Source organism: Nomascus leucogenys, chromosome 18, assembly GCF_006542625.1.
Source record: "Nomascus leucogenys isolate Asia chromosome 18, Asia_NLE_v1, whole genome shotgun sequence".
Classification (NCBI taxonomy): Eukaryota; Metazoa; Chordata; class Mammalia; order Primates; family Hylobatidae; genus Nomascus; species Nomascus leucogenys.
The window spans coordinates 29,237,696-29,264,097 of NC_044398.1; the positions used below are offsets into that span (position 1 = coordinate 29,237,696).

General features: G+C 53.2%; 1 protein-coding gene across 4 annotated transcripts in view; it reads left to right on the forward strand.

Moving 5' to 3' along the window:
- The window catches only part of ZMIZ1 (zinc finger MIZ-type containing 1), a 245,141-nt gene that overhangs the window by 143,054 nt on the left and 75,685 nt on the right, over window positions 1–26,402 (forward strand). For all 4 annotated transcript variants that reach the window (XM_030797701.1, XM_030797705.1, XM_030797704.1 and 1 more), the window contains exon 7: window positions 3,849–3,954. In XM_030797701.1, the coding sequence (XP_030653561.1) occupies window positions 3,849–3,954 (106 nt within the window). The remainder of the gene's footprint in view (window positions 1–3,848; window positions 3,955–26,402) is intronic.

Here is a 26,402-nt window from a genome sequence, read left to right on the forward strand (position 1 = left end):
GCCAGGCCAATTTTTAAAATTTTTTTCTTAAAGGTGGGGCCTTGCTGTGTTGCCCAGGATGGTCTCAAACTCCTGGGTTCAAATGATCCTCCCACCTCAGCCTCCTAAGTAGTTAGGTACCACAGGCCTACACCATCACACTAGACTAAAAAATTTTTTGCACAGATGGGGCTAGGCATGGTGGCTCATGCCTATAATCCCAAGCACACCTGAGGTCAGGAGTTCAAGCCCAGCCTAGCCAACATGGTGAAACCCTGTCTCTACTAAAAGTACAAAAGAAAATTAGCTGGTCGTGGTGGTGCACGCCCGTAATCCCATCTACTCGGGTAGCTGAGGTAGGAGAATTCCTTGAACTCAGGAGGTGGAGTTTGCACTGAGTTGAAATCGTGCCACTGCACTCCAGCCTGGGCAACAGAGCGGGACTCTGTCTCAAAAAAAAAAAAAAAAGAAAAAAAAAATTTGTGTACAGATGAGATCTTGCTATGTTCGCCAGGCTGGTCTTGAACTGTTGAGTGTAAGCTGTCCTGCCTCAGCCTCTCAAAGTGCTGGGATTACAGGTGTGAGCCACCATACCCAGCCAAGTTCTCTGTCTTGTGTCTGGACTTTAGTTTGCCTGTCTGTGGCGTGAGGCTGGGTTCCCTGACCTATGAGGTCCCCTGGTTCCAGGGGCTAGGTGTCTGGCAGCCAGGATGACAGGGCAGCCTCAGGAGTGCTTCCCCCCTGCCACCCCCACCCCACCACCGTGGATCAAGCAGCAGTGCCTGGACAGCCAACAGAGGGTCACAGCACCCCAGCCACTCACACTGGCCTTTATGGGGAGGGGTCCTTGCACCCCATAGGACCTTCACAGAGAGCATCATGACCACTGGGGTTAGAACGGGCCTCTCTGAAAAACAAGCTGCACAGCTGAGCTCACGCTCCCACCACTGCCAGTCAGACCTTGCCTCACAGGACTTTCTGGGGGTCCTCAGGCTGGGCCAGAGGAACCCAGGGGATAGGAATGCATGAGGCACTCTGGGGTTACAGGATTTGATTCAGCTCACTCTGCCATACCTGTGCTCTGTGGCCTTGAGCAAGGTCCTGCCCTCTCTGGGCCTTGACTTCCTCATCAGTGAAAGGAGGCTATTGGAGCCAGTGACCCTTCTGAATGCTAGGGCACAGGCGACTTGGTGACAAGCAGAGACTCCCTGCTCCTCCACCCACCCGGTTGGCCCTTGCTGCCGCCAGACAGCACCAAGCCCCTCTAGCTCAAGTTAGCTAGTATTTTTTCCTTTTTAACTAGAGCAACAGGATTAGCCAGTATTGGCCAAACATGGGGACTTTTGCCTTCCTGCCCTGAACCCAGGGCCTGAGAGTCCTCAGTGCAGGTTGGAAGTTATGGCGTTAACCCTTTGTGGACTGAGAAAGAAGTCTTAGCACGGAACGAGCCCAGAGTTTTCAGCTAGACTGCCTGGATCACATCCTGTCTCTGTCACTGACCAGCTTTGAGGTGTTGTTCAACCTCTTTCCTCATCTGTAAATCAGAGATAATAATAATAATACCTATCTCGTGGAGCTGCTGGAAGAATTTGCACTTTGTTGCATACAAAGCACCTATGTACGTGGGAGCCAGCATTTTCATTGCAGCACTTGTAAGCATCAGTGTTTCCCATTGACAGCAGCCTCACTACTGCACCAGTCGAAACAGGCCGTTCTGTGCTCACAGGCATCCACCTGAGGTTCTACAAAGAGGGAGGGCACCAGAGTCCACGTATGACCTGCAGTGGTCCCTCCAGCCAAGAACCTTCCTCCTCACTCTCTGGAGGAGAGTCTGCCTGCAGACTTGAAATATTCAACAGGCCATAAAGAGTTAGGGACCTTGGTTTTTCTATGTAGACAGTGAGACTTATGATGAGGATGTCCCAGAGACTGGGACATGTAGAGGGGCAAACAGAGCCCGTGGGAAAGAGGCCTAAGGAGTATGGAAGACTTCTGTGCCAGGGGCTTCTGTTTGCGGCAGAGACACTGAGCAAACATCCTAACCTAACAACATCCTTTTTCCTCCCAACCTGGCTCAAACATTAGCCCTGCACAGAGGGGTGCAGGGAGGGCCACAGTCCCATTCCAAGAGTCACTGGTGATCCTGGGAAGGGAAACCCATTGGCTCCTCCCTGATTTAGCACGGGACATTCTCTGAGTCTCCAGTGTTGTTTTAAATTGGCCTAGGTAAGTGGTGTTCCCACCCCTTTTAGCCCCAGAGCCCCTTTCACAAATCCCTGAGATTTAAGGCAGGCATGGGGAACAATTCTGTTGGATCTAGGGGCCAGGCCAAACCCCATGGCAGTCTGAGGCCCCTCCAGGCGCCTCTGGAGCAGGTGGTTCCTGGGGGCTTGGCAGCGGAGTCCCCCCTTTTTCAGAAGTACCAGCCTGCCGCATCTGGGTGCTCTCCCTACTCAGCCATAGCCACCCCAGCTGCTTTCTAAATGACTCCATTTTCCAAGGTCCTTCCTTCTTAATAAAGAAAACTAATTTTGCTGCTGTTAATGAGGAAGGCGGGTGTGAGGGAGCAGATCTGGGAGTTGTGGGACACCTGGGAATGGGTGGGGACAGAGTGAAGCCAGAGGGGCACGAGCTTGCAAAGCCATCCAAGGGTCCCCTGGAGTGCCCCATCCCACACTGCCCCACAGGGGACCGATGGCCCTCCCAGTCTGCCACCTCTCACCCTGCCAGTCCCTACTTCTGAGATTTATAAGGAGATGGGTGGGACCTTCAGGCTCCAAACACACCATTGCTGTTATGGAAGCCCCCCATCTGCTGGGGCTTTAGGCTAGAGACAGACCCCAGGCTGAGCATGGGAGTCCTGCAGTTTCTAGCTAAGGTTGAGGGGACTGCAGGGTGCTTGGCATGGAGCAGCATTACAATGCCTGCCCCATCCCGGAAGCCTTAGTCGATTAAGCAGCTCTGACCTGAAGCCCTATGGGAAGCAGCTTGTTCTAAATCACTGCTTTTTTTTTTTTGAGAAGGAGTCTTGCTGTTCTGCCCAGGCTGGAGTGCAGTGGTGCAATCTAGGCCCACTGCAACTTCCCCATCCCAGGTTCAAGCGATTCTCCTGCCTCAGCCTCCAGAACTGCTGGGATTATAGGCGCCTGCCACCACACCTGGCTAATTTTTGTATTTTTAAGAGAGACGGGGTTTCACCATGTTGCCCAAGCTGGTCTCGAACTCTTGACCTCAAGTGATCTACCCGCCTCAGCCTCCCAAAGTGCTGGGATTATAGGTGTGAGCCACCGCACCTGGCCTAAATCACTGCTTTAGATGAGGCGCATGCTGACTCGGAGGGGCAGGGCTGGGCCTAAGAGTCTGCATTTGTAACAGGCTCCCCTGTGAAGGTGATAGCCCTGGAGTAGGAGGGGCAGTGAGCCCTCCCCAGCAGTGGGTGCAGGAGCTCAGTGAGGGGCGGGGGAGTTCCTGAGGGCCCAGGGCATGGAAGGGAGATGGAAGAGCCACACAGATGGAGCAGAGACCCTTAGGGCCCACCCTAAGGATGGTGGTACAGGATCTCCAGCCGACTTCTAGAATGTGGTCGAATCTGAGCCCTTGGAAGCGGCGGGGCCTATGGGTTTGGCGTCAGGCCCATCGTCAGCCTGGGAAACCCCTAAGGACGGGGCCAGGATCCCAGGGCCTGGCACGGAAGAGGTGTTCATCAGTATTTGCTGAGCGACTGAAGAAGGCACGGTGGACTCCCGGCTCTGCCTGATGGTGGGGGACTGCCTTAGCTTGCCCACCTCACCCACTTCACCTGCAAAACGGGCATATCCATTGGCTCTGGGCTCCATGACTCACCCTGCCCTCCTCCCCTCTTCTGTCAGGTGGTCAGTCGGGTGGCAGCCCAGCAAGGCTTTGACCTGGACCTCGGCTACAGACTGCTGGCTGTGTGTGCTGCAAACCGAGACAAGTTCACCCCGAAGTCTGCCGGTAGGTGTCCGTGGGGGACTCTGTGATGTCATCGGGAGGTGGGGAGGGGAACTGACTATAAACCAGGCCTGTTTGCTGCCCCTGTCTTCTGGTGCCTCCATTTGTCTAGGTGTAGTGTGAACCCCTGAGGAAGAGCAACTCATCCACCAGGCTCTGGGACCCACAGTTGGGGCTGTCCCCGTGCCTCCCCCAGGGAGTATACTTGCCTCAGGGGCACTGCAGGGCCAGAGAGGCTCCCGAGGCACACCAAACCCAGCAGTAGGCACTGTGCTACAGGCAGGACCAGCATCAGCTCACTCCATCACCACAGTGACCCCTTGGCATAAGCACTGTGAGCTCCCCATTTTACAGATGAGGAAACTGAGGCTCACAAACACAGATTTCCCAAGGCCACACAGCTGGAAGGCAGCAGAGCAGGGATTTAAGCCTAGGCCTGTACTTCAGAGTCAGCATTCTTAACCTTTATACTCCACTACATTCATTCATTCCCCAAAAATTGTTTAAAACGAAACACAAAATTCGAAACAAAATGAATCAGTACACTCAGGGTTCCGTATCGCAACTTTGTCATCACCTGCGGTCTCCTGACCCTGCAGTAAGCAGGGGCCATGGAGAGTGCCAAGCAGCATTCTGTCTGGGAGGGCTTTGAGCACTTTAAAGATACAGTTTTATTTTACATTTCTCACTATCCTCATAACCTTGCTTAGGTCACAGGCACCCTGCTAGCTTTAAGCCAGACAGACCTGTCACTTGCTAAGTGTGTGGTCTCTGAGCCTCAGCTGATCTTTCTGGGAAGGCAGGAATGATAAGGAGACCCCTGACTTCAGGGGTCATTGTAAGTGCTAGAAATACATAAAGTGCCTAGCACCGTGTCTGGATATTGTTAATATTCCTTATGGAGTCAGGACAAGCAGTTGAAAAAGAAAAAAAGAAACAGTTATTTCCTTTGTATAACAATAAAACGGACGTTTTCACTGAATTCATCAGTCAGTTCTGTGGAGTGTATATAGACACAGCCTTCATGAAAACGTTGTAAGGACATCTCACAATGTGTTTCCATAAATCTGCTCAATTTATAATCTCTTGCGTGCGAGTTTGCGCCTCTTACCATGTATGTTTCCAGTCTGCACACATGGATGGCGCTGCACGCATAGATGTATGGTGGCCTCATTAGCCAGTAGCTACCCTGAGACCCTGGACATGTCCGCCTGCATTGGGATATTGCTATCGTATTGAACTGCTTGCCAGAAAATGGTCTTGGAATCTCACAAGGGACATCTATTCCTGATGGAGTGTGCGGTTTTAATAATGACTTAAGTCAATACAATGTTGACGGTAGAAATGACTTATCAAAGACACGTACCTTTTAAGTGCCCGTTCTGTGCAGGCACCCGGCAAGGGCTGAATTTACAAGGGCAACTAAACAGAAAGGATCCTGCCTTAAGAAACTTACAGTCCAGAGCAGGGGCCACCAAGTTTTTTTCCATCAAGGGCCAGACAGGGGCTTTTGGGGGCTCTGTGAAAGCTGCCATAGATAGTACATAGAGGAGTGGGGTTGGCTGGTTCCACAAAAACTTTATTTATGAAAACAAGTGCTCTGTGCAGTGGCTTACACCTGTAATCCCAGCACTTTGGGAGGCTCAGGCAGGTGGATCACTTGAGTTCAGTAGTTCGAGACCAGCCTGGGTAACATGGCGAAAACCCATATCTACAAAAAAATACAAAAATTAGCCGGGCATGGTGGTGCATGCCCGTGGTCCCAGCTGTTTGGGAGGCTGGGATGGGAGGATCACTTGAGCCTGGGAAGTGGAGGTTGCAGTGAGTCAAGATCGAGCCACTGCATTCCAGCCTGGGTGATAGAGTAAGACCCTGTCTCAAAACAACAACAACCACCAAGGAACAACAACAAAAAAACCTAGTGATTAACTATACTTCTTGACCCCTAGTCTAGAGGGAGAGGAAAACATTGATCAAATAGAGGGGTGTGTGTGTGTGTCTTTGTAAGCTCAAGCTGTGATAAGTGCCTTGAAGGAAAAGTGAAGGATGGCAAGGGGGTGTTGTTGAGGGCAGACCACTCTGGGGTTGTAGCAGTCTCCCCTGAGACCCGAAGGTTGAGTAAGTGAAGAAAAAGAGAAAGAGTGTCTTTGCAGTTAAGGGGACAGCCTGTGCAAAGGTGTTGAGGTAGAAGGGGAGCATGCACAGCTTTTTGTCAGAACTAAGAGAAAGGCAGTGATTCTGGAGCCCAGAAGCAGGGGGTACATGGCAAAGGCGAGGCTGGAGAGGTAAGCAGCAGCAGAAACGTTCAGGGCCTGTCCTGGAGGTCACGGTCTTTGTCCTGAGAGTAATGGGGACATGGCTAAATGCTCATTTTGTGACAACAGCTCGGGCTATAAAAGAACAGATTGCACAGGGGGTGGGAGGAGGTGGAGGCCCCCCTGGATATAGGTGGCCAGTTGACAGATCACTGGGGATGTCAGGGTGAGGATGATGGTGGCTGGATCAGGAAGACAAGAGTGGAATGGAGACAGAGGGATATTTAAGAGGCAAAACTATGCCACAGAGGGAGAAGGAGACCTGGAGAATGGGCTGTCCCAGGAGCCCAGTGCCTCCCCAGAGGAGCAGGAGAGACTCAGGTCTCTGTGCAGCCCCTCCACAAAGGGTCACTGAAACCCCTGCCCTGCTGGCACGTGCTAGGTGTTCTCGTATGTTTTGTGGTGGTGCCGAGCTTTGTGAAACACAGAATACCATCTACGTTTATGGATGAAGAAATGGAAGCTCAGAGAGGTCCTATGACTTCCCTAAGGTCATCCAACTCATAAGTGATAGGCTGGAACCTGAACTAGCCTCCTGGCTGCAGGCCCAGGGCTCTGCCTGCCCCATCACAGCAGGCCTGGACAGCCCTCCATTTCCTTTGGAGAGAGCCCTTCATGCTGCTCAGGGGTCTCCAGCAAGGCCTCTGAGTGGCATTCCCAGCATCACTTCTTTGCTTGAAACAGGGATTTGTTCTTTCCTCCATCTGCACCCCTGCTTGAACACAGCCTTTGTAATTTAGAAAGCCCTTTCCCATGCATTGTGTCTGTGAACTCACGTGACACTCTGACACTACACAGGCTCCCAGGAGATGAATTCTCAGTGTACCCATTCTGCAGCTGAGAACACTGAGGCACAGCAGTGCCTGTGGCTTGGCCATCCTCAAATTTCCTTATTAGGAGTCAAACCCTTGTCAGTGCCCACAGCCATGACTAACTACCTTTCAAGGCCACCCATCCAGATATATGGGCTCTCGGGATCCCAGCCACCCTCTGCTTGCCCCATCTTCTGGAAAGGAAAGGGGGCCAGTTGAGGGGGGAGCCTCTACCTAGTGGTTTTATTTGAGGGGTGAAGGGCCTGCCAGGAGCAGCTGGGCCATAAGAGGGGTGGAGGCCGTGGGGAGCAGAGCTGGGACCCCAAGTCCCAGACATGGCACCGGCGCCAGGCCTCCTCTTGGCCACCTCTCCGGGCTGTGGCTTCGTCTGTGAAGAGAGCTGATTTGCCCACCTCATGGGCTGCCTGTGAGGATGCAGTGGGACCCCCTAATCATGGGAGTGAGGAAGGGGCCCAGCTAATACCTGACGCACACTGGGGGCCAAGTAAATATGACCCTCCAGCCTTCCTCCTCCGCTTCCATGTGTCTGTCTCTTAGCCGATGTGGTTCCCAGCCTCTCTAAGGCCCTTTCTGTGGCAGCGAGCCTGTTTCCCACTGTCCTCTCTCCCCTCGGCTCTGTGGGTGTGGGTGACCTGCAGTGACCCTGCCCCTGGGCACAGCCCCGGTGTGCCTGTGTGGGGATGGCCACGCCCACCTGCCCAGCCCACTCCCAGGGAGGCCTCTGCAGTTCCAGAACTCGCTCCAGCCCCCAAGCCCCTTCAGCCAGTCTGGGCCACCTGTCCGCCCTCCTGCCTTTCCACACCTGTCTGACGTGCCTGTGCAGTTCTGCCCTCCCAGGGCTCCCCGCTCCTTTCTTTCTTTGGTCTCGGGTGTCTGTAGGTCTGTCTTTGTGCAGCAGCCCCTGTCCATCTCTAGCTTCCCATGGCTTTCTCTGCCTTCCTGGGTTTCTCTGGGTCTCAGACTTTCTCCTTCTGTACGTCTGTGTGTATGGTGTGTGTGTGGCTGTGTATGTTTGTGTTGGGGAGAGTATGTGGCTTTGTATGTGGGTGTGTGCCTGTGTACATGTGCATGTCTCTGTGTGTGTCTGCATGGTTGTGTACATGTGTGTATCTGTGCATGCTGGGTGTGGCTGTGTACACGTACATGGCTGTGTCCATGGTGTATGTATGTCTATGACGTATATGTACCTGTGTGCGTCTCTGTGTCTGCATGGTTGTGTACATGTATGTATCTGCATGGTGTTTGTGCATGGCTGTGTATATGTACATGCCTATCTGTGTCTGCATGCATGTTATCTGTGCGTGGGTGCATGCCTGTGTGTGTCGCCCTGGCGCTGCATCCCCCTCTGTCTCCCTTGTCAGGAGGCCAGGCCAGCCAAGGAGGGCCAGGATGAGATCATGCAGTGAGTGGGCTTGGAGCGGGGCTTTGTCAGGAGAGCTGGCGGTGAGCCGGCCGTGGTGCAGGAGCACGTGTGTGCATGTGCGTGCATGCATGCGTGTGTGTGTGTGCGTGCGTGTGTCCTGGGAGAGTGCGCAGGAGGCAAGCACAGGCAGTCACTGCAGCAGCCGCCAGGCAGGCGGCTCCACGCGGCCCTGGACGCCCAGCCCCCAGCTCTTTGTTCTGGCGCAGCCTTTAGCCTGGGAGCGGAGCGCGCTCACAGGAGCACGTGCGCGGGCGGGATCCTCCTCCTCACCAGGCCCCCTCCCTCCTCAGTACAGAAGGTCACCTGCCTGGCCCGGCATCCTGACGCTCCCTTGATTCTCCCCAGGCCGGGCCTTAGCATTGCCCCACCCCCACCTTCCATGCCAGCCCGAGGGGACTTTGGCGGGCAGCGCTGAAATGTCAGCCTCCTCAGCACCGAGCAGTCCCACGCCTGCTGGTAACCTGGGCACCAAGCACCAGGCAGTCGCCATGTCGAGGTCCCCAAGAGCCTTCTGCCTGTCTCAGCTCCTGTCCATGCTTGAAGAAAGCCATATGGCCTCAGCTGACCCATGAGCAGCCAGTCACTGTTGAAATAATCGAATAGGGAATGCCGGAGCCCAGGGCCCAGAGAAGGGGAGGACCCACCCCAAGTCCTAGCGAGGCAGGGCCAGAGTCCAGAAGAGAGCCCGAATGCCTGCTGCCTTCTCGCGCCCTTCCTGTCTCCCTGAGGCTGGCCTCACAGCTGTGGGCTCCCACCCTCATGCTGTTGGCAGAGTCAAAATGCGGAGAGAGCAGCAGGTCCAGGAGGCCTTGGAGCTTCCGCAGGATGTCCTGAGACGGTCGTCAGAACTCAGGAGAGTGGTGAGAACTGGAAGAACTGCCACCACTGAGGAAGAGGCCAGCTTCCCTTAGGGATGAGTGGCTGGTGGCTGTCAATCAGAACACACAGACTGGCTGCTCATGGGCCAGATGTGGCCCACAGACACCGGAGGTTGGACCACTCAGTGTTTTTTTTAATGCATACAAGTTGCCAGCATCCACTGTTTAGGAAATTTGTACAACAGAGTCAAATGCCTGGCTTCCTTTGAGTGAGAATCTTGGACCCGCGTCCTCACAGCTGACTGGGACTGACTGGGTGGTGGTGGCTAACCTCTGGGACAGGCGCTGTGCCCTCCCCATCCCTCTCTATTGTCTCACACCCATGGCCTTCCCGACCGTTGGAAATCAGCCCTGTGGACATGAGTGCTTCTGACCTCTGTTCCAAGGACACCCTCCCATCGCAAGGCAGCAGCCCGAGTCCTGGGTCCCACGCAGAGTGGATCGCTTACGTTTTGTCCACAAACATCTCCTCAGCCTGGTTTCCCTGATGTTTTGACAGTCCCCAGAGGAACTGACAGCCATGGGAAATGTCAGCAGATCACAGGAGGGGGGCTGAGACATGCCCTGGGCCCCTGGCCAGCCTGGGAGGTAAAGAATCAGGAATGCAAAGGGGTCCCTATCTCACCCTCCCTGTCTGTGGCCTGTGGTCCATGGAGAGAGTGCTTGGGAGAGGCTGGGTACTTCACTGGAGCTCTCGATCCCAGGGAGCTTCTATAACAACTTGTGCAGCAGCCCCAGGGCTCAGAGAAAGACCCTGACCCCAAGGGCCCTGGAGAGTGCCCCAGCCTTCAGATTGTTGGGAGAGGCACAGGCGTCAGAGGCCAGCCAAGTTATTTCTACCTTTTCTGCTCAGGACACCTTAAGCCAGGTCATAAACCACTGTTTCAACTTCTGTCTTTGAAAGCAAGCCCTCTTGCTCTCACCTGGCTGAATGGTGGACTCGCAGACCCCGTGGTGGTGGGGACATTCCTGGTCTCTTTTGGTGGCTTGACTCCGATCTCCCCCTCACGCCTCCCTTGTGGCTGCTCTCCACCCCTTTCTGCCTCTGCCCACCCCAGAACATGCAGCCGCCTTCCCGTTACTGGGAGGACAAATGGCCTTATTCAGGGACACCCTGCCAGAGCTGTCTCTCTAAGACAAAGCTGTGCACAGCTCTGCGTAAAAAAGCTCGCGGCCGCCCAGTGAGCAGGCAGGATTGGTGGGTGCAAATTGCAGGGGATTTGTTACCAGCTGCCAGTGCCCCAGAGACAGCAGGCAGGCGGGCCCTTGCCCTTGAAATGCCAGCTGCCTGGCAGGCTGGGGCACCTTTTCAAGGCTGGGACAGACTTCCTCCTGGACACGGCCCCCCACCCCCACATCCAAGCTCAGCAAAGCTGGGATGTTGGGGAAGGATTTGGCTTCCTTCCTCCTGCTGGGCTGTCTCCACCACCCCAGTCAGGTGCCCCTAGAAAGGGCTCTGGATTTCATCACCCGGCCTCTCGGAACTGACTCATGGTCAGATCTGTTCCATGGCAGAAACCTGTTCACACGCTCACCTCCCTCTGTTTCAGTGCCGTGGGAAAGGCAACTGGCACTCTTATCAGCATGCCCATTAATAGAGGAGGAAACTGAGGCTCTGAGAGAAGACACAGACCCAGGTCACATGGCTTCTGGTGCTGGAAGCAGGACTGATTTCCAGGACGGTCAGATCTGGAGCACAGGGAACCACCTCCCTCTGAATGACCCTGGGTGAACTGGTGGGTGGCCTGGCCTAGGCCAGGGGCCCTGGCCTCTGTCCCTTTCCCCACCTCCCTGAGGGATGAGGCCTGGGATCCGGTGGCCTCACTGTGCTCTTGGAGAAAAGCGATGGTTTATGGACACAGTGTTCCCAGGCCAAGGAATTGGGGGGGAGGGGCAGCTGTGATGGTCCCTGGGGTTCCAGGAATGAGCAGTGGGGAGGGGCTCTGCCATGCCCAGAATGAGAAAGGGCAGATGTGGAAACAACTTCCAGGCTATTTCTACAGCCATTAAAACGAGGTCTCCAAAGAATGATGACTATGTGGGAATGCTTACGTGTAATATTAACTTTCTAGAAGGATAACAAAGTGCTAGACTTAGTACGATCCCAGCCAGGTGCAAAAACAAAACGTACATGTATTTAGGCACAGACACCGGAAGAGAATATACCAAAATGTCAACTTACAAGTAATGGCTCTATCTGGATGGGGCCAAAGGGTGATTCTTTTCTTTGTTTCCCACATTTTCTTCTTTCTGTTTTTAAGCAGAAGCAGCAGCAGTCATGGGTTTCTTCAGAGTTTGGTTGGAGTTGGCAGGGGCAGAGTGAGAAGGAGAGCCGGCAGCTCCTGGCTGGCTCGCAGTTTTCCTAGCGCAGCCCTCTCTGGTTCCCCGAGAGCTCCAGGGGACAGACTTCTCATCTGGGGGATTAGCTCATCACTGGCCCCCCTGCCCACAGAGCGGGGGTGTACACAAGGACACCCTGGGCCGAGCCAGTGGGTACCTGCTTTCCAGGCCTGTCCAAAATGAGAGGGGAGCCTGGAGGATGGGACCCTAAGAAGGGCCTGCTTCTGTCACCAGGGCCCTCAGCAGCCCACCCCCTATGCCACCCCACGGCCACCTGATTGGGACAGGGGATCTGCACAGTGAGTAGGAGTAGGGATTAACGAGGTCTGTAGTAGGGGAAGGCCAGGCTGCTGCAGGCGTTGCAACTAGATGATGTGTGTCTGAGTGTGGGTTCCCACAGGCAGAGCCTGCGGTGAGGATTCCAGTGCAAGTTGTTCCTTCAGGAGGATCCCAGAAAGCACTGATCGAGAAGTGGAGGAAATGAGATGGGGAAGGGAAGGAAGTCAGTGAAAAGAGTGGTTAGGAAGCACGTAACCTGCTGTGGACACCTGGGGCTCAGTCCTGCTGGGAGTGCTGGCAGCTAGAATGTGCCCCTTACCCACCTGAGAGGCGAGGAGGAGGAGGCATTTCTCCACCATCTCTCCACCATTATTGGGCAAGTTCAGCTTGAGGTCAGGGAGCAGGTGGATGAACCCTTGGCACTCGAGTTAGCAGAAAATGCCCAGGCAGAGTCCCGGTGGATGCAGTAAGCAGAGGCTGTGTAGAAGAGGCACCCACAGTGCCTGCAACAAGATGCTTTCCAGACTCAGTCACTGGCATCACACCCTCATCATCTCTGCTGCATTTCAGTACTGCTTGTATTAAGATTGAGTTCTTAATATTTCTTAAAGAAATTTTATATTGCTTCCTTAAATGGCAGATCAGTCTCCCTTACCACATTCAGAAACTGCCAAAATAAAGACAATAGAAACCATACCTTGTCTCCTAGTTTAGCTACAGGTGACTGCTCAATGATGGAGGGTGAGCCAGTTCTCTGCTAGTTAAAAAGGGAGGTGATGGCCGGGTGCAGTGGCTCACCCCTGTAATCCTAGCACTTTGGGAGGCTCAGGTGGGAGGATGACTTGAGCCCAGGAGTTTGAGACCAGCCTGGGCATCATAGTGAGACACCTCTACAAAAAAATTTTTTTAATTAAAAAAAAAGGGGAGGTGAAGGGTGAAGGAGTTTAGGAAAGGCTTAAAGACCAGTGAGCACCAAACTACTGAGGCTCTCTTGTTAGAAACAATAGCATCCCAAAGATGGAAAGATAGCTGAGGTTGCAGTGGTTCTCCCACTGGGACCTGTGACTACCTAAGCAACCTGGGGGGCCATATCACCTAGACCACACTTGAGGGTGCCCTAGTTAAGAAGTGCAGCTCTGAAGGAGGCTCCGGGGCCTGGGGTAGGCTGTGCCCTGCCCAGCAGCCATCTTATCCTCAGTCTGTCCATCTACACCATTTCTCTGCCTTCAAGGCTGCAGGAAGAATGATGAGGCAGTGGGTGTGAGAGTGCCTCTTAAAATAAAAAATACTAAACTGGAATTTTAAGGGTGAGGGATGATAAGCTTCTTGTGCCAGGCCCACCCCATGCTAAGCACAGGGCCTACAAACACATACACATGCAATACACACAGTCCCTTCTCTCCTGGTTTGAGATAAGTGAATGCTCCCATTCTGTGGGTGGGAGATGGCAGTAACCATGCAGGCCACACAGCCCTTCACCTTCCCTTCCATGTCCAACCCTGTGCTCCTCCAGATGAGCTTGTTCCCGTTTTAAGGGAAAAATGGAGGCTCTGAGGGGTGGGGAGGTGGTCTCGGCAAGGGCAGAAGTGGGACCAGAGCTCTGGCCAGGCCATCCCTGCATCTCTGCAGGTCACCAGGGACTCAGTGGTGCTCCCGAGGAGCTGGAACAGCTTCTCTGGAGATGCAGGGCCACAGGTATCACCATGCCTGCCTTCCCGAGCCTTCCTGTATCTGCCTCTAGCCACCCTACCCACAGGTGCACCCAGGACAGAGGTCCTGCCAAAACAACCCCCACCAGCACTGCCCCAGGTTGCCCTGAGGATGCCATGGCTGCCCAAGGAGTTAATAAAGCCATTGGCAGCAATTAATTCTGTAGAGGAAAGAGCCAGGTAAGAGGATTAAGGAAGCCAGAGCTTTGGTTTTAAGATGGAGCTTAGCATTCTCGCCCCCAGAGGAGAGATTTCAGGGGATTCGAGGGTGTGAGAGTGAAATGGAGCAGGGCCTCGGCAGAAGGCAGGCAGGCTGGTTGTGGAACGTTTTAACCAAGTGTTGCAAGTCACAGCCTTGTAAATACCTTGTAAATACCAAAGTATGTACCTTCTGGGTTAGACAGACAGATAGGCATTAATGATGGTATGGTTATCATCAGTTTTGCCTCTTTAGACATGCAGAGCCAGGACAGGTCGGGGAAGGGCATCTGGATTAGGAAAAGATCTGATTCCTAGCCCCTTTCAGTCATGATGCAACCGACATTAAGTTCTGCATTTTCTCTGTAACAGGCACTGCCTTGAGTATCCATGAACTCACTTATCCCACATGGTGATCCCAGGTACTCATATCTACCCCATTTTACAGATGAGGAAACTGAGATTTAGATAAATTAAATAATTTGACCAGGGCTTTCTAGCCAAAAAGAGCCAGAATTGTGATTCAAACAAGAATATTCAACCCCAAAGCCACCAGCTGCCCCTGCTCTCTATGAACAGGTTAAAATGAAGTCCTGAGAAAGACACAGTAATGATTTCAGAGCTGCCAAAGATCACCTGAACTGCTTGCAAGTGGAGGCCTTAAGTGTTTGACAATGATTTGTCCTTGCTGGTAGGTTAAACACTCTCCCATCTTTGGGCTCATTCAACACTCAGGGTCCCATGGATGATGAATAGCAGAGAGCCTGGGTCAGCCCCAATTTCAAATATTTTTTCCAGAAGCCATTCAGCTGTTTCATAGAGAAGGGTGGTCATTAAAAAGCGTGGATTCTGGAGCAGCCTGTCTGGGTGTGAATCCCACCCAGCCCCCTAATCACCAGTTCTGAGACCTTGGAAGAGTCAGTTAACTCCTTTGTGCCATGGTTCTCTCGTTTGACAAAAGGGGATTATAATAATGCCTACATCATAGGCTTTAAGTGAGTTAAGGTCTATACAGTGCTTGGAACAGGGCCAGGTGTATAGGACATGCTGTATATGTGAGAAATTTTATTCCAGCGTGTTGGCATTCATGCTCTCTGAAATGCCTCTCATACCTGGAGGTAGCACAAAACCTAGTGTTATAAAAATATGGAACCCTTAAGTGTAGGTAGGGCCAAGGTAAATGCCAGTCACGCCACCTCCAAGGGTGTGGAGATGAGTGGGACCTTGTTAACTAAGGTGGGGTAAATGGGGTCTCCAAGACAGCAGAGGTTTAAATGGGGTTAAGAATGCATCCCCCCTTTCCCCAAAAAAGAATCTGAGCCACTGTGCAGGAGGCAGGCAGCCCTGCAGAAGGGGAAAGTAGAAAGCTGGCAGAGGGAGGCTGGACAGGGCCCACAGCACCCTGTCTGTGCCCTGGGCAAGGGATGTTTGAAGGCCTCTGTCTCACCATTCCCATCCTGTCTGTGCCCTGGGTGAGGGAAACCTCGAGGGCTTCTGTCTCGCCAAGTCTTCCAAGCAGCCCAGCTCAAAATTATTCAAAGATTGGTAGGAGGAAGAGAAAGTAACATTTAAAGTACCATTTATTGAGCTACTGCTTCATGCCATGCATTGCTTCTGGGTATTTTATGATCCTCATGAGAATCCAACCCATTCTATAGATTAGGAAACTGACGCTCAAAGAGATTTATTCACTTGTCCAAAGTAGCTCAACCCTTTGTATAACAAGGCAAGGGATGAGTGAAGACATAGCTCTGAGTGGATGGATGTGTGGGCCCTTGAGTCTGAAGAGAAGAAGGAAGAATCAAGAGATTGGGGGAGGAGGGGTGTGGACCTGGGCCTGCCCCAACTCCAAATATGGTGCTCCTTCTCCTCCGTGGTTGTGCCTTCTTCTCTTCCTCCTTCCCTGGGATCAGACTCATTGTGAATGTGCCTCTTGCCTGTTCCCAGGGCCCATCTGGCACACACGGGCAGGGAGGAAGGCTCAGGCCAACACACCCCTGCCCTCTTGCCCCTGTGAGCTGCCCAGGTCAGCATGCATGGCAGAGCAAGGGCTCGGAGGTGGGGGTTCAGGCCCTGGAAATGGGTCTCTGCCTGCAGGCCCCTAGCCCCTCCTTGCCTCCACCATTTCAGTGGTCCCTAAGTCAGGGCCAACTAGCTTCTGGTATGGGGCTAGTCTCAGGCTATGTAGAGCCCAGTGCTGGAAACCAGAATTAGGGGTAGCCTAGGGCAGGGACCCGAGCTTGGGCTTCAAGATCAGGCTGACGTGGGCCTGGTTTAGCTCTGCAACTTCCATGCTGTATGTATCCCTGGCCTCATCTCCCAGCCTCTCATGAAATGATAGGTACCAAGTATGTAGCATAAACTGTCATCTCATGAGGGCTCTGCATGTAATAGTTCTGATTATTTTGAAGTCCTGCTTTACAGTCCAGGCTCTGAGACCTACTTGCTATGTGACTGTATGCAAATCACTCTCTCCTCTGAGCTTGGGGTCCCACAGATCTGGAATCCAGCTCTCCTGGCTGGAGCAGCAGCAATTCTGTTTCCATGGTAACCCAGCTGTCTCTCCAGGGACCATCTGGATCTCCTCACCCTGACAAGGTGCGGCCCAGGCAACCAGGTGTTTGTGTTTTGCAGTGGAAGCTCTGCAGGGTGGTAATTCCCCTCACTAGGGACAGGGCGGTGGCCAGGCAGATGGCTGGAGGGAAGCAGAGCCTCCTTGCCGGCTGCCTGGGCTGTTCTGGGCCCAGAGAGACACAGAACCCAGAGCTCGGGAAGTCTGGCCATGGCTTTCCTTGAAGAGTTATTAACAGATGCTTCATTATATTCCTAGGAAACCTTCCTGGCTTGTTGAGGCTGGCCAGGTGAGAAACACTGCCTGGGGCTGGACTCCTGTAGGGAATTCCAGAGGACCCAGTCTCACCTGTTTGGGATGAAGAGACACTATTGTCTCTGCAGGAAACAGGAATTACTGGGGGGAAACATTAGCAGTCTGCCTTTCAAACAGGCACATAATTATAATGACGGCAGAAACTCAGTGCACAGGATAAGCTAAATTCACCCCTTCAACGTAAGCTCATGGGTAGCTATTATGTGCAGACTCTGTGATCCGTACTTAGGGAACCCTGTACTCCCAAGGGAGCTCACAGACCCAGACTGGCAGGGACATGCTTAGGAAAAGATGGTGCCAACAGACCACAACACAGAACCATGTTGTGAGGTGGGGAAGCAGAGAGGCAGGACCAGCCACTTCCAGAAGGAAGTTTCCAACCTGGACTGGGTTGGGACAGTGAGGGGATAGTCAGCTGCCATCAGTTTACATAGGTGAGCCCCTTGACTTAAAACAGCCCGCAACGGGGATCCCCTGTGCTTCTTTTCCAGATGAGGAAACTGGGGCTCAGAGAGGTTAAGTCCCTTGCCCAGGGTCACACAGCTAGGGAGGGACTGAGCCAGGATCAGAACTGGCTCGTTGCACCCTGTGTGGGGACGCTGCCCTCCTCCGTGGGTTGCCCTGGGAGGCTCCGGCTGAGCAAAACAGTTCTCTGCCTCTGTCCTTTTGGCTCTTTCTCTCTCTCCCCGCCCCCTTTTCTCCTTCCTCTCTTTCACTCTCCCCGTCTCCTTTCTCCTCCTCTCCCTCTGTCCCCCATTTCCTTTGTCTCTCCCCTTTCCCCTTGGGACCACTGCTCCGTGCACCACAGGTCCTGCTGCTCGGCTCTGCCGGGGTCATCTGCAGCGTCTGCTCTAGGTGGCCGGCTGTCTGCTCACAGGCTGCTGCCCTGCTCCAGCCCTGGGCCACGCCCCCAGAAATGCCTGCTGTTGTTTAGCTCTGCCCCCTCCTGAGGACCCTCAGCCAAGGAAGTGACATCATTGCATACATTCCCATTTCCTCCAGGCTCCGTGTGGTCTTGAGCCCACTCTCAGATGTGTGCCCCAGATGTTTAGAATCACTTCCTCCCAATTAAGCGTCTGCCGGGAGGCGAGGGGCCCGCCTGTGTGCAGGGCCCATATCTGTTCAAAAGGGTCTCAGAAGAGAGAAAATGGGAACTCCTCCCTGCACAGACGGCGGGAAAGTGGTTCGCTGTTGAGCTCCCTGGGGAAGCCGGGAAGCCAGCGCTCTGAAGCACGCTGGATGCGGTGGAGGTGGTGCCTGTGCTTGACTGTCTGCCCGTGTGGAAGCTCGACGATGCTCAGGTGTCCCAGTGGTCTCCAGGGAGAGATTTGAGTGTCATACCCTGGAGACAGGGCCTCTGTGCCTGGTTCTCCTCCCTCTCCAAATGGAAAGAGAACTGTGGGAGGAGAAAAAAGAGAAGAAAGACACCGCCCCTCTAAAGAAGGAGGGCACAGGTGCCAAGGTGGCCCCATAGGTCAAGGCCCAGGGTGTGGACCCCTCCTCCGAGGGCACTCATGCCCTGCTTGGGCCAGGCTAGGTTTTAGGGTTCCGGTCCTGTGCCTCCTCCTGGGGTTCCTTTGCTCTGTGTCAGAGTCACACGTCCACACAGCTAGGCAGATGACACAAAGGTGGCATCTCACTGAAGATACAGAAGTGATCGGGGGCACCAGAGTGCCCAGCCCCACCAAGGGGACAGCTGCTACACAGGGGCCACCTGAGGCCATGTGTGACACACACCCAGAACTGCCAGCACTTGTGATTCCGCAAGAAGCTTGGAGTTCTTTGTTTTTGTTATTGTTTTTGTTTTTATTTTGAAATGGAGTTTCACTCTTGTCGTCCAGGCTGGAGTGCAGTGGTGCCATCTCAGCTCACTGCAACCTCTGCCTCCCAGGGTCAAGCGATTCTCTTGCTTCAGCCTCCCCGACAGCTGGGACTGCAGGCAACCACCACCATGGCTAATGTTTGTATTTTTAGTAGAGATGGGGTTTCACTGTGTTGACCAAGCTGGTCTTGAACTCCTGAACTCAGGTGATCTGCCCGCCTCGGCCTCCCAAAGTGCTGGGATTACAGGTGTGAGCCACCATGCCTGGCCTAGGAAGCCTGGTGGGGTTTTTTTTTTTGGTTTGTTTTTTGGTTTTTTGTTTTTTTGTTTTGAGACGGAGTCTCACTCTGTCACCCATGCTGGAATGCAGTGGCATGATCTTGGCTCACTGCAACCTCCACCTCCCGTGTTCAAGTAATTCTCCTATCTCCGCCTCCCAAGTAGCTGGAATTACAAGCACACACCACCACGCCTGGCTAAAATACAATTTTTAGTAGAGATGGGGTTTCACAAAGTTGACCAGGCTGGTCTTGAACTCCTGACCTCAGGTGATCCACCTGCCTCAGTCTCCCAAAGTGCTGGGATTATAGGCGTGAGCCACCATGCCCGGTCATGCCTGGTGTTTTTAATGCTATTCACCACTCCTGTGCAGCTAGTTCAGTGAGGCTGAGGCTGGCTCTTGGGTGGCCAGTGGAGGCATTGGGCTGAAATCATTTGAGGAACAATGGACCCATGACTGATGGGAGGAGGGTCAGTTTTTGGAGAATCTAGTGGAGGTTGGCCACCTTGAGTTTGCCTCCTGCTCTCCTGCTTTAGAGCTGTGTGACTTTAAGGAACTGACTTAACCTCTCTGATCCTCAGCTGTTGCATCAGGAAATGGGGCTAACTGTAACCCTTGCCTGGTGCTGTTTGCGTTGAGGATTAAATGGGAGGATATAAGGGAAAACTGTGCCCTGCATGTAGTGAAAACTCAGTGTCTTATTTGCTACATCCCAATGTAGCAAATAAGACTGAGACAGAATAGGTGAGTGGGTGGTACCCCTGCACCCCTCAAAAAATCACTTATGGGAGGAAGATGGCTGGTATGGGAAGGAGGATACTGTGTGTTGGACAGGAAAGGGGAAGCAGGAGGACAGTGTATTTTTGGAGGTCACAAGGTACATAATAATTCATAGGTATACATAATAAGTATTGGTAGTTGTGTTACATTATCATTACTGTTCCTCTCTGACATGAATGTCAGAGTGTAGAGGGCTTTGAGGATCAACTAGCCCAAGCCCCAGTTTAATCTGAGAAGAGACTGGCACAGGGTGGGGGAAGCAATCTTCCCGGCATCCCTCATCGTACCAGGGGTGAGGCTGGCATTACTCCTGCTATTATTGCCACCATCCCTTTATGTGAAACCCTAACATCCTACTACTACTGCCAGTCAATTAAGGAGTTACCATGTTTTAGACGCTGGGCAAAATACTGCATGCACATCCTCTCCTTTCAGCTTTACGAAAATATTAAGGTGTAGGTGCGGAAGGAATGTGAGCTAAACCCCCTCCTGCTTCTTCTGACTTGGTGTCCCTGTGCAAGGTGTGCCACTTTGAGCCTCCATTTCCTCATCTGTGGAATGGGAACAGCACCACCTGCTCCCGGGGTTCCAAGCATCCAAGGGGCTAAGTGATAGGAAGTACTGATGCCCAGTACTGGTTCCATGAATACCTGGGGAATCTGGAGGCTGCCTCTTGGTTCCTGGCTTCCAGCCACCCCCCCGACACCAAGGCCTCTGTCAGTACTGGTTGTTCCTCAGTGCAATTAGGTAATTAGGCCAAATTCAATTACACACCACACTCCCAGGTTTGTCTGGGGCCCAAGGGGGGGTGTGGGCTCCCCTTGTTGAGGGGGAGCAGCAGAAGCACTGGCTTGGTTCCCAGGGCTGGGCCTTCCCACTGTGCCTCCCAGAATACTGCCTGCTTCCTAAATCGCAGCTGGGGAGACTGAGGCAGGGAACAGGCAGCATTGCTTGGCCCCTGCCTTAGTCTGTTCGGGCTGCTATAGCAAAATGCCTTTGACTAGGTAACTTATAAACAATAGCAATTGATCACTCCCCGTTGCGGAGGCAAGATCAGGCTCTGGCAGATTTGATGTCCAGTGAGGGCACGCTCCCCATAGATGGCACCTTCTGGCTGTGTCCTCACATGGCACAAGGTGCAAAGAGCACCCTCAAGCCTCTTTCATAAGGCACTGGTCCCATTCATGAAGGTGTATTCCTGATGACCTAATCCTCTCCCAAAGGCCCCAGCTCTTCGTACCATCTCAATGGATTAGATTTCAACACGTTAACTTAGAGAGGTACAAACACTCAGACCACAGCAACCCCAAACCGTAGCATCCCCAAGGCTGAGATCACCAGGCCTGATTTTTTTCCCCTCCTGGAGAGCTTCACCCCAGACTGCTGGCCCGAAGCTCACCTTCCCTTTCAAATTCATCAGCAGGGGCCTAGCTCCTCATCCCCTGGAAAAGCCCAAAGATTGGTAGGGAGGTGGGGGGGGGGGGGGGCTCAGCTTCCCTCTGCCGCCCCTGGATTTGCAGCAGTTTCCCCTCCTAGCTTCAGGCTGGCACCCAGCTGCTGCCCAACACTTTGATCGGCATATGGATCTTTGGGGAGAGCAGGGGCTCCAGTGAAGTTGGGCAAACCAGAGTGTATATATGTCTTTAAGGGTCTTGCCAGGGGAGTCAGGCGAAAGCAACCCAGGCTGAGGGCAGCAAGATGGCCCTCCTGGAGACCAGGCATGACACTTCTAGGGACCACATCATCTGAGGCCTTGAATGCCAATCTAAGAAGCTTGAGTTTGATCTTGACACCCCTGGGGAGCGAAGGAACGTTTTAGACAAGGGATGATGTGGTCAGATTTGCCTCAGCAGGTAGAGGAGGGACCTGGGTGCTAGAGGCAGAGAACATAGTTTGGAGGCTGGTGCAGTTGCCAGGACACCAGTCTGCTGGGGCGGAAGTGTGCCATGTGTGGAGGGAAAGAAGCAGAGGTGACTCCCCAGCAATGCCTCGTGCCCACGCCCTTCCCTGGGCCTCGGAAGCTCAGGTGGTGACATGGCTGTTTTATGCTTGACTCTTGACTTACCAGTTCTGAGGTTGGTACACAGCACCTTTCCCAGGAAAAAGGTCTTAACTTTGGATTTCATTCTGAAATGAAAGTGGTTTTATGGAATTTTTCTTGTAAGTACAAAGATAATACATATTATGTGTAGGATAATCAAGGAATACAGAAAATTATAAAGAAAGTAAAGCTGACATCCCACCACTGTGGAATAACTTGGTGAATATCCATTAGTCATGCAAGAATATCCATTAGTCATTAACATACTTAATAGATAAACGTACTTAACAGATAAACCGCAAATAAATACAGGAGAATGGAACCATAGAGGGCCTGCCACCTTGGAACCAGCGTCTTTGCCTTCACAAAATGGTGTGTGTTGTAGACCTCTTGCCTGGCCCACCTGTCAGCCTACTCCGGCCTTTACAGGGAATTAGCAGGAGTCAGTTCAATAATGACATTTCTTCTTGGAGCCTACCCAGCCAGACTTGGGGAGGCCAGTGCCCCAGGCAGCAAAGAGAGGTATGGCATCTACACTAGATGTCTTCACTGGGGGAGAGGGGATTAGGGTCCAGAGAGGGACAGTGACCTGCACCTGGTCACACAGCAAGCTCCCAAGCCCCTTTCTGGGTAGCATCTGTCTCAATTGGGGACTTGGCCTCCTGGGCCAAGGAGCACGCAGTTCTGTGAGCTCAGCTCTGCAGGCCCTGATTTCAACATCAGGCCTCCCACTCCTTGCCCTGCCCTGGTGACCACCTTTGGATTTCCCCCAGACATTCCTATGCAGCCTGTCAGCTCATGTCCAGAGTCTCTAGAGGTGGGAGACACCTGGGACCACACTGGGGAATGAAGGAAACCGCCAGCTCCCCTCGTCTGCCACGGACCAGGAACAAGGGGCTGGAAGGGAGCAGGCACCCAGAGAACCTCCTCTCACACAGGGTGGTGAAAGGAAGGCAGGAAGGCTGCACCGGGTGATGAAGGACTCCTGGCAAACTTTCATGGGCTTGGGAGGTTCCTAAAACTGCGCAATTGCTGCCCAGAGCACACCAAGGTGCTGGGGCTTGCTTCTCAACCACCTCTCCTCTCCTTTTACCTCTCCTAGCGCCCCACAGCAGGCCTCAGAAGCCATAAGCCCACCAGTACAGGGTCTCTTCTGCAGTTCTCCATCCTCACCTCATACGCCTCAGGTGACAGGCTGCTCCCTGCTACTCCCTGGCAGCCCTGACTATCAGAAATTCCTTCCTTCTTTGAGGCCAAATCAGGTTCACCCACCCATCTTCAGGATGCATGTGACTCCCACAGTAGGTGAGAGAAAGAGCCGACAAGTCCAGGTCTAGCCCCGACCTCCCTGTGAGCAGGAGGTACCGAGTAGGATGGACCCATCCCATCAGAATCCCACACTGTGTTGGGAAAAAGAGGCAACTGACGGGCAAGAGTCCTTTAGAAGAGCATATCTGCCTAGCACTTTGCAGTTTGCAGGGCATGCCCTGGACGCTACAGTTGGTGGGAATACAGTACCAAGATAGACAGCTTGGGGCCGTGGAACAAGCCAGGAGTCTGGGGTTCTAGTCCTGGCTCTACAACTAATTTGCCATGTGACCGGAGGCAGTCCCTGCCTCATCTTTGAACCTCAGTTTCCTCATTTGAAGAGGGAAACAAGGGCCACTTTACTCTGATGTCGATTGAGCTGGCTTGATTCCAAATGGATAAGTAGAGGCTCTGTCAAGAAGGGGGCTGAAAGGAATAGGCCACACATGGTTTCCAGGCACGATGGGTCCGATGGTGGCTGGGACACCTGGTATAGCAGCCCTGCCTGGTCCTGCAGCCTGGGCCAGAGTGTGTGAGTGGCCCCAAGTCTTTTCCCAAAGTGAGCCTCAATTTCTTCCTCTGCAAAGTGGAAGCTTTGTGTTCAGCTGCCTTGTGAGCCTTTGTCTGGGAAACATCAGGAATGGAATTTGGCTGCTCCAGCCCAGACAGGGAGGTGTGCTGCACAGCCAGGCAGGCAGGCAGACAGTCCAGCAGGAAGGCAAATTGCATTTCCAACTGCAGGGAGCTTATGTCAGTCCAACCCTGGGGCCATCCGGAAGCCCCCATCAAAGCTGTGTCCTGGGAGAAGCAATGAAACCCCAGGACTGCTGAGGCAAGGACATTCGAGCTGCCTTTGCCGTCTCTTCCCTTCAAAGGCGACTCCAGAAATCAATGTTGGAAGAGATTCATTAGAGACCTGGGTGGCGCGCTCCCCACCACCTCCGGCAGCCCCTTTGTTAACCAGTCTGAGCTTCCTGTCTGAACAGGCTGCCTGCCCCTGAGAAACAATCCAGGTTCTAGGAAGCAGGTCCGAGACCTAGGCTCCGGGCAGGGCAGCAGGGCCACCACACGCCCTTAGAGGCTGTGATTGTTCACTGTGCATTCAATCATTTCTTGGTTCACTCATTGATCCAGGCAGCTGGTCCTTGTTTCATTCATACAGCTAATATTTATCAAGCATCTGCCTGGCATATTTTAGATACTGTCAATATAACACATCCAAAACAGACAAAAGTCCCAGTTGACATGGAGCTTGCCTTTTAGTGAGGGAGACAGCATTAAACAAGGTAAATAATTGAAATACACCAGCCAACAATGCTAAGGAGAAAGCCACGTCAGGAGACTCACAGGCATGTCAGCGGGGGCTGAGTTGTGGTCAGTGTGGTGGCGGGGGCTTCCCTATCAAGGGGTCCCCCGAGGGAAAGACTGCAGGAGGCAGGGATGTGGGGATGGAGCCGGGGCCACCTGGAGAAGAGCATTCCTGGCAGAACCCCTGGAGGTGCATCGGGTGCATTCACAGCTAGAAGGGCAGTGAGGCTGGACCAGAGTAAGCCGAGGGGGACTGGTGGGAAATGAGGTCAGAGAGATGACGGAGGCTGGAGGCTGGGTCACGCAGGGGCTCAGCCACAAGGACTTGCATTTTACACCAACAGAGCCAGAGCAACATGAGGAAGGGTTTTAAGCAGAAGAATGCTTTGTGACTTGGGTTTTAAAGGATCCTCCGTTTTAGTTTGCTAAGGCTGCCATAACAAAGTGCCACACAGCCGGTGGCTTACACAATAGCGATTCACTGTCTCACAGTTCTGGAGACCTAAAAGGCCAGAGGAAGGTGTCAGTAGGGCCAAGGTCCCTCAGAAGGCTCTAGGAAAGGATCTTCTCCAGGGTTCTCTCCTCGCTTCTGGTAGTTTCTTGGCTTGTGGCAGCATAACTTCAGTCTTCACGTGGCATTGTCCCTGTGTGTCTCTGTGTCTAAACTTCTTTTTATAAGGACACTAGTTCTAATGGATTAGGGGCCACCCTAATGACCTCATCTTAACGTGGTCATCTGCAAAGGCCCTACTTCCTTCCAAATAAAGTCACATTCACAGGTTCTGGGGGTTAGGAGTTCAACATTTTTTGTGGGGACAGAGTTCACTCCCTAACACCATGGCTTCTCAATTGGTCTTTCCTAGGACCTGGTGTTAGGTGGTGTCGCCTTTGTTTTACAAAGGAGGAGGTCGAGGCTCTGAAAGCCTAACAGCTCGTCAGGGCCACCAGCTAGTCAGAACTTGTTTCCTGAGCCTCAGCCTCCAAATCCAGGCTCCTCCCTTCCCTCCGCAGCGCCTCAGTTAGCCAGGAGAGCATGGCCAGTTCCTTCCTGTCTCCGCCCCAGCCCTGGGGGCAGCCCCAGGCCCTACCAGCTCCCCCCTCGCCCCCTCCCCTCTTGGCAGCCTGGGGCTGAGCAGGTAGCTGAGCAGCCTCCTCTGAATGATCATTTTGTGTCTGGTTCATGTGCCCCCTCCCCTCAGAATCCTCTCTTCTCCTCCAGCCTGGCAGGATGCTTTCCTGGAACCCCAGTAACCTTGCCCTTGTAGAACTTCTCGGAGGTACTGAGTGGAGGTGTGGGGTACGGGCTGGTATTGTTTTCAAAATGAAACCATTATAGGATTTGGGTGGAAGCCAAATGCAGACTTCTGGGAATGCAGCCTGGGTCCAGGATGAGTGGCCCTGCTGGAGGATACGCCCAGGAAGGGGAGCGGGGTGCAGTGGCAGGAGGCTAAGAGGCATGGAGGCCTCGCTGTGCATCGTGTCCCTGTCCCCCACTCAGGTGGAGCCCCAGCAAACTCGAAATGTCACATGAATGCTTACAAATCCATAGATGCTAAACTCTAAAAAGAAACACAATGAAGCAAGAAATATTTCAGTATTTGTAATATGGTATGAGGGAAAGAATACAAAACAGAGTTGGGGGCATGAGCTCTCATCACAGCTCTAATTGACTGTGTGACCTGGAGGTCACCTTCCTTCTCTGGATCCTAGAGTCCCACCTTGGGAATATGTGATGGTTATCAGTGCATACTTTTGAACTGGATTGCCAAGTCATTTAAACCCTTGGGCAAGTTGTCTAAACCTCCCTGCGCCTCTGTTTTAGTTTCTGTACAGTGAAAATAGCCCCTGTCAGAAAGGTCTGGTGATGGGGATTGTTAATACTTGGAAAATGCCTGGAAGTGTGCCTGCCAACCAGCAAGCTCTCAGTAACCATGAGCTGCATATTACACCAGGAGGGCAGAGGCCAGGATCCTGCTTGGGCCCTTAGCTCTGTGACCCCGTGTGTGGACACAGGAAGGGTTCTGAGGTCTGCTGGGGATGCCTGCATTGG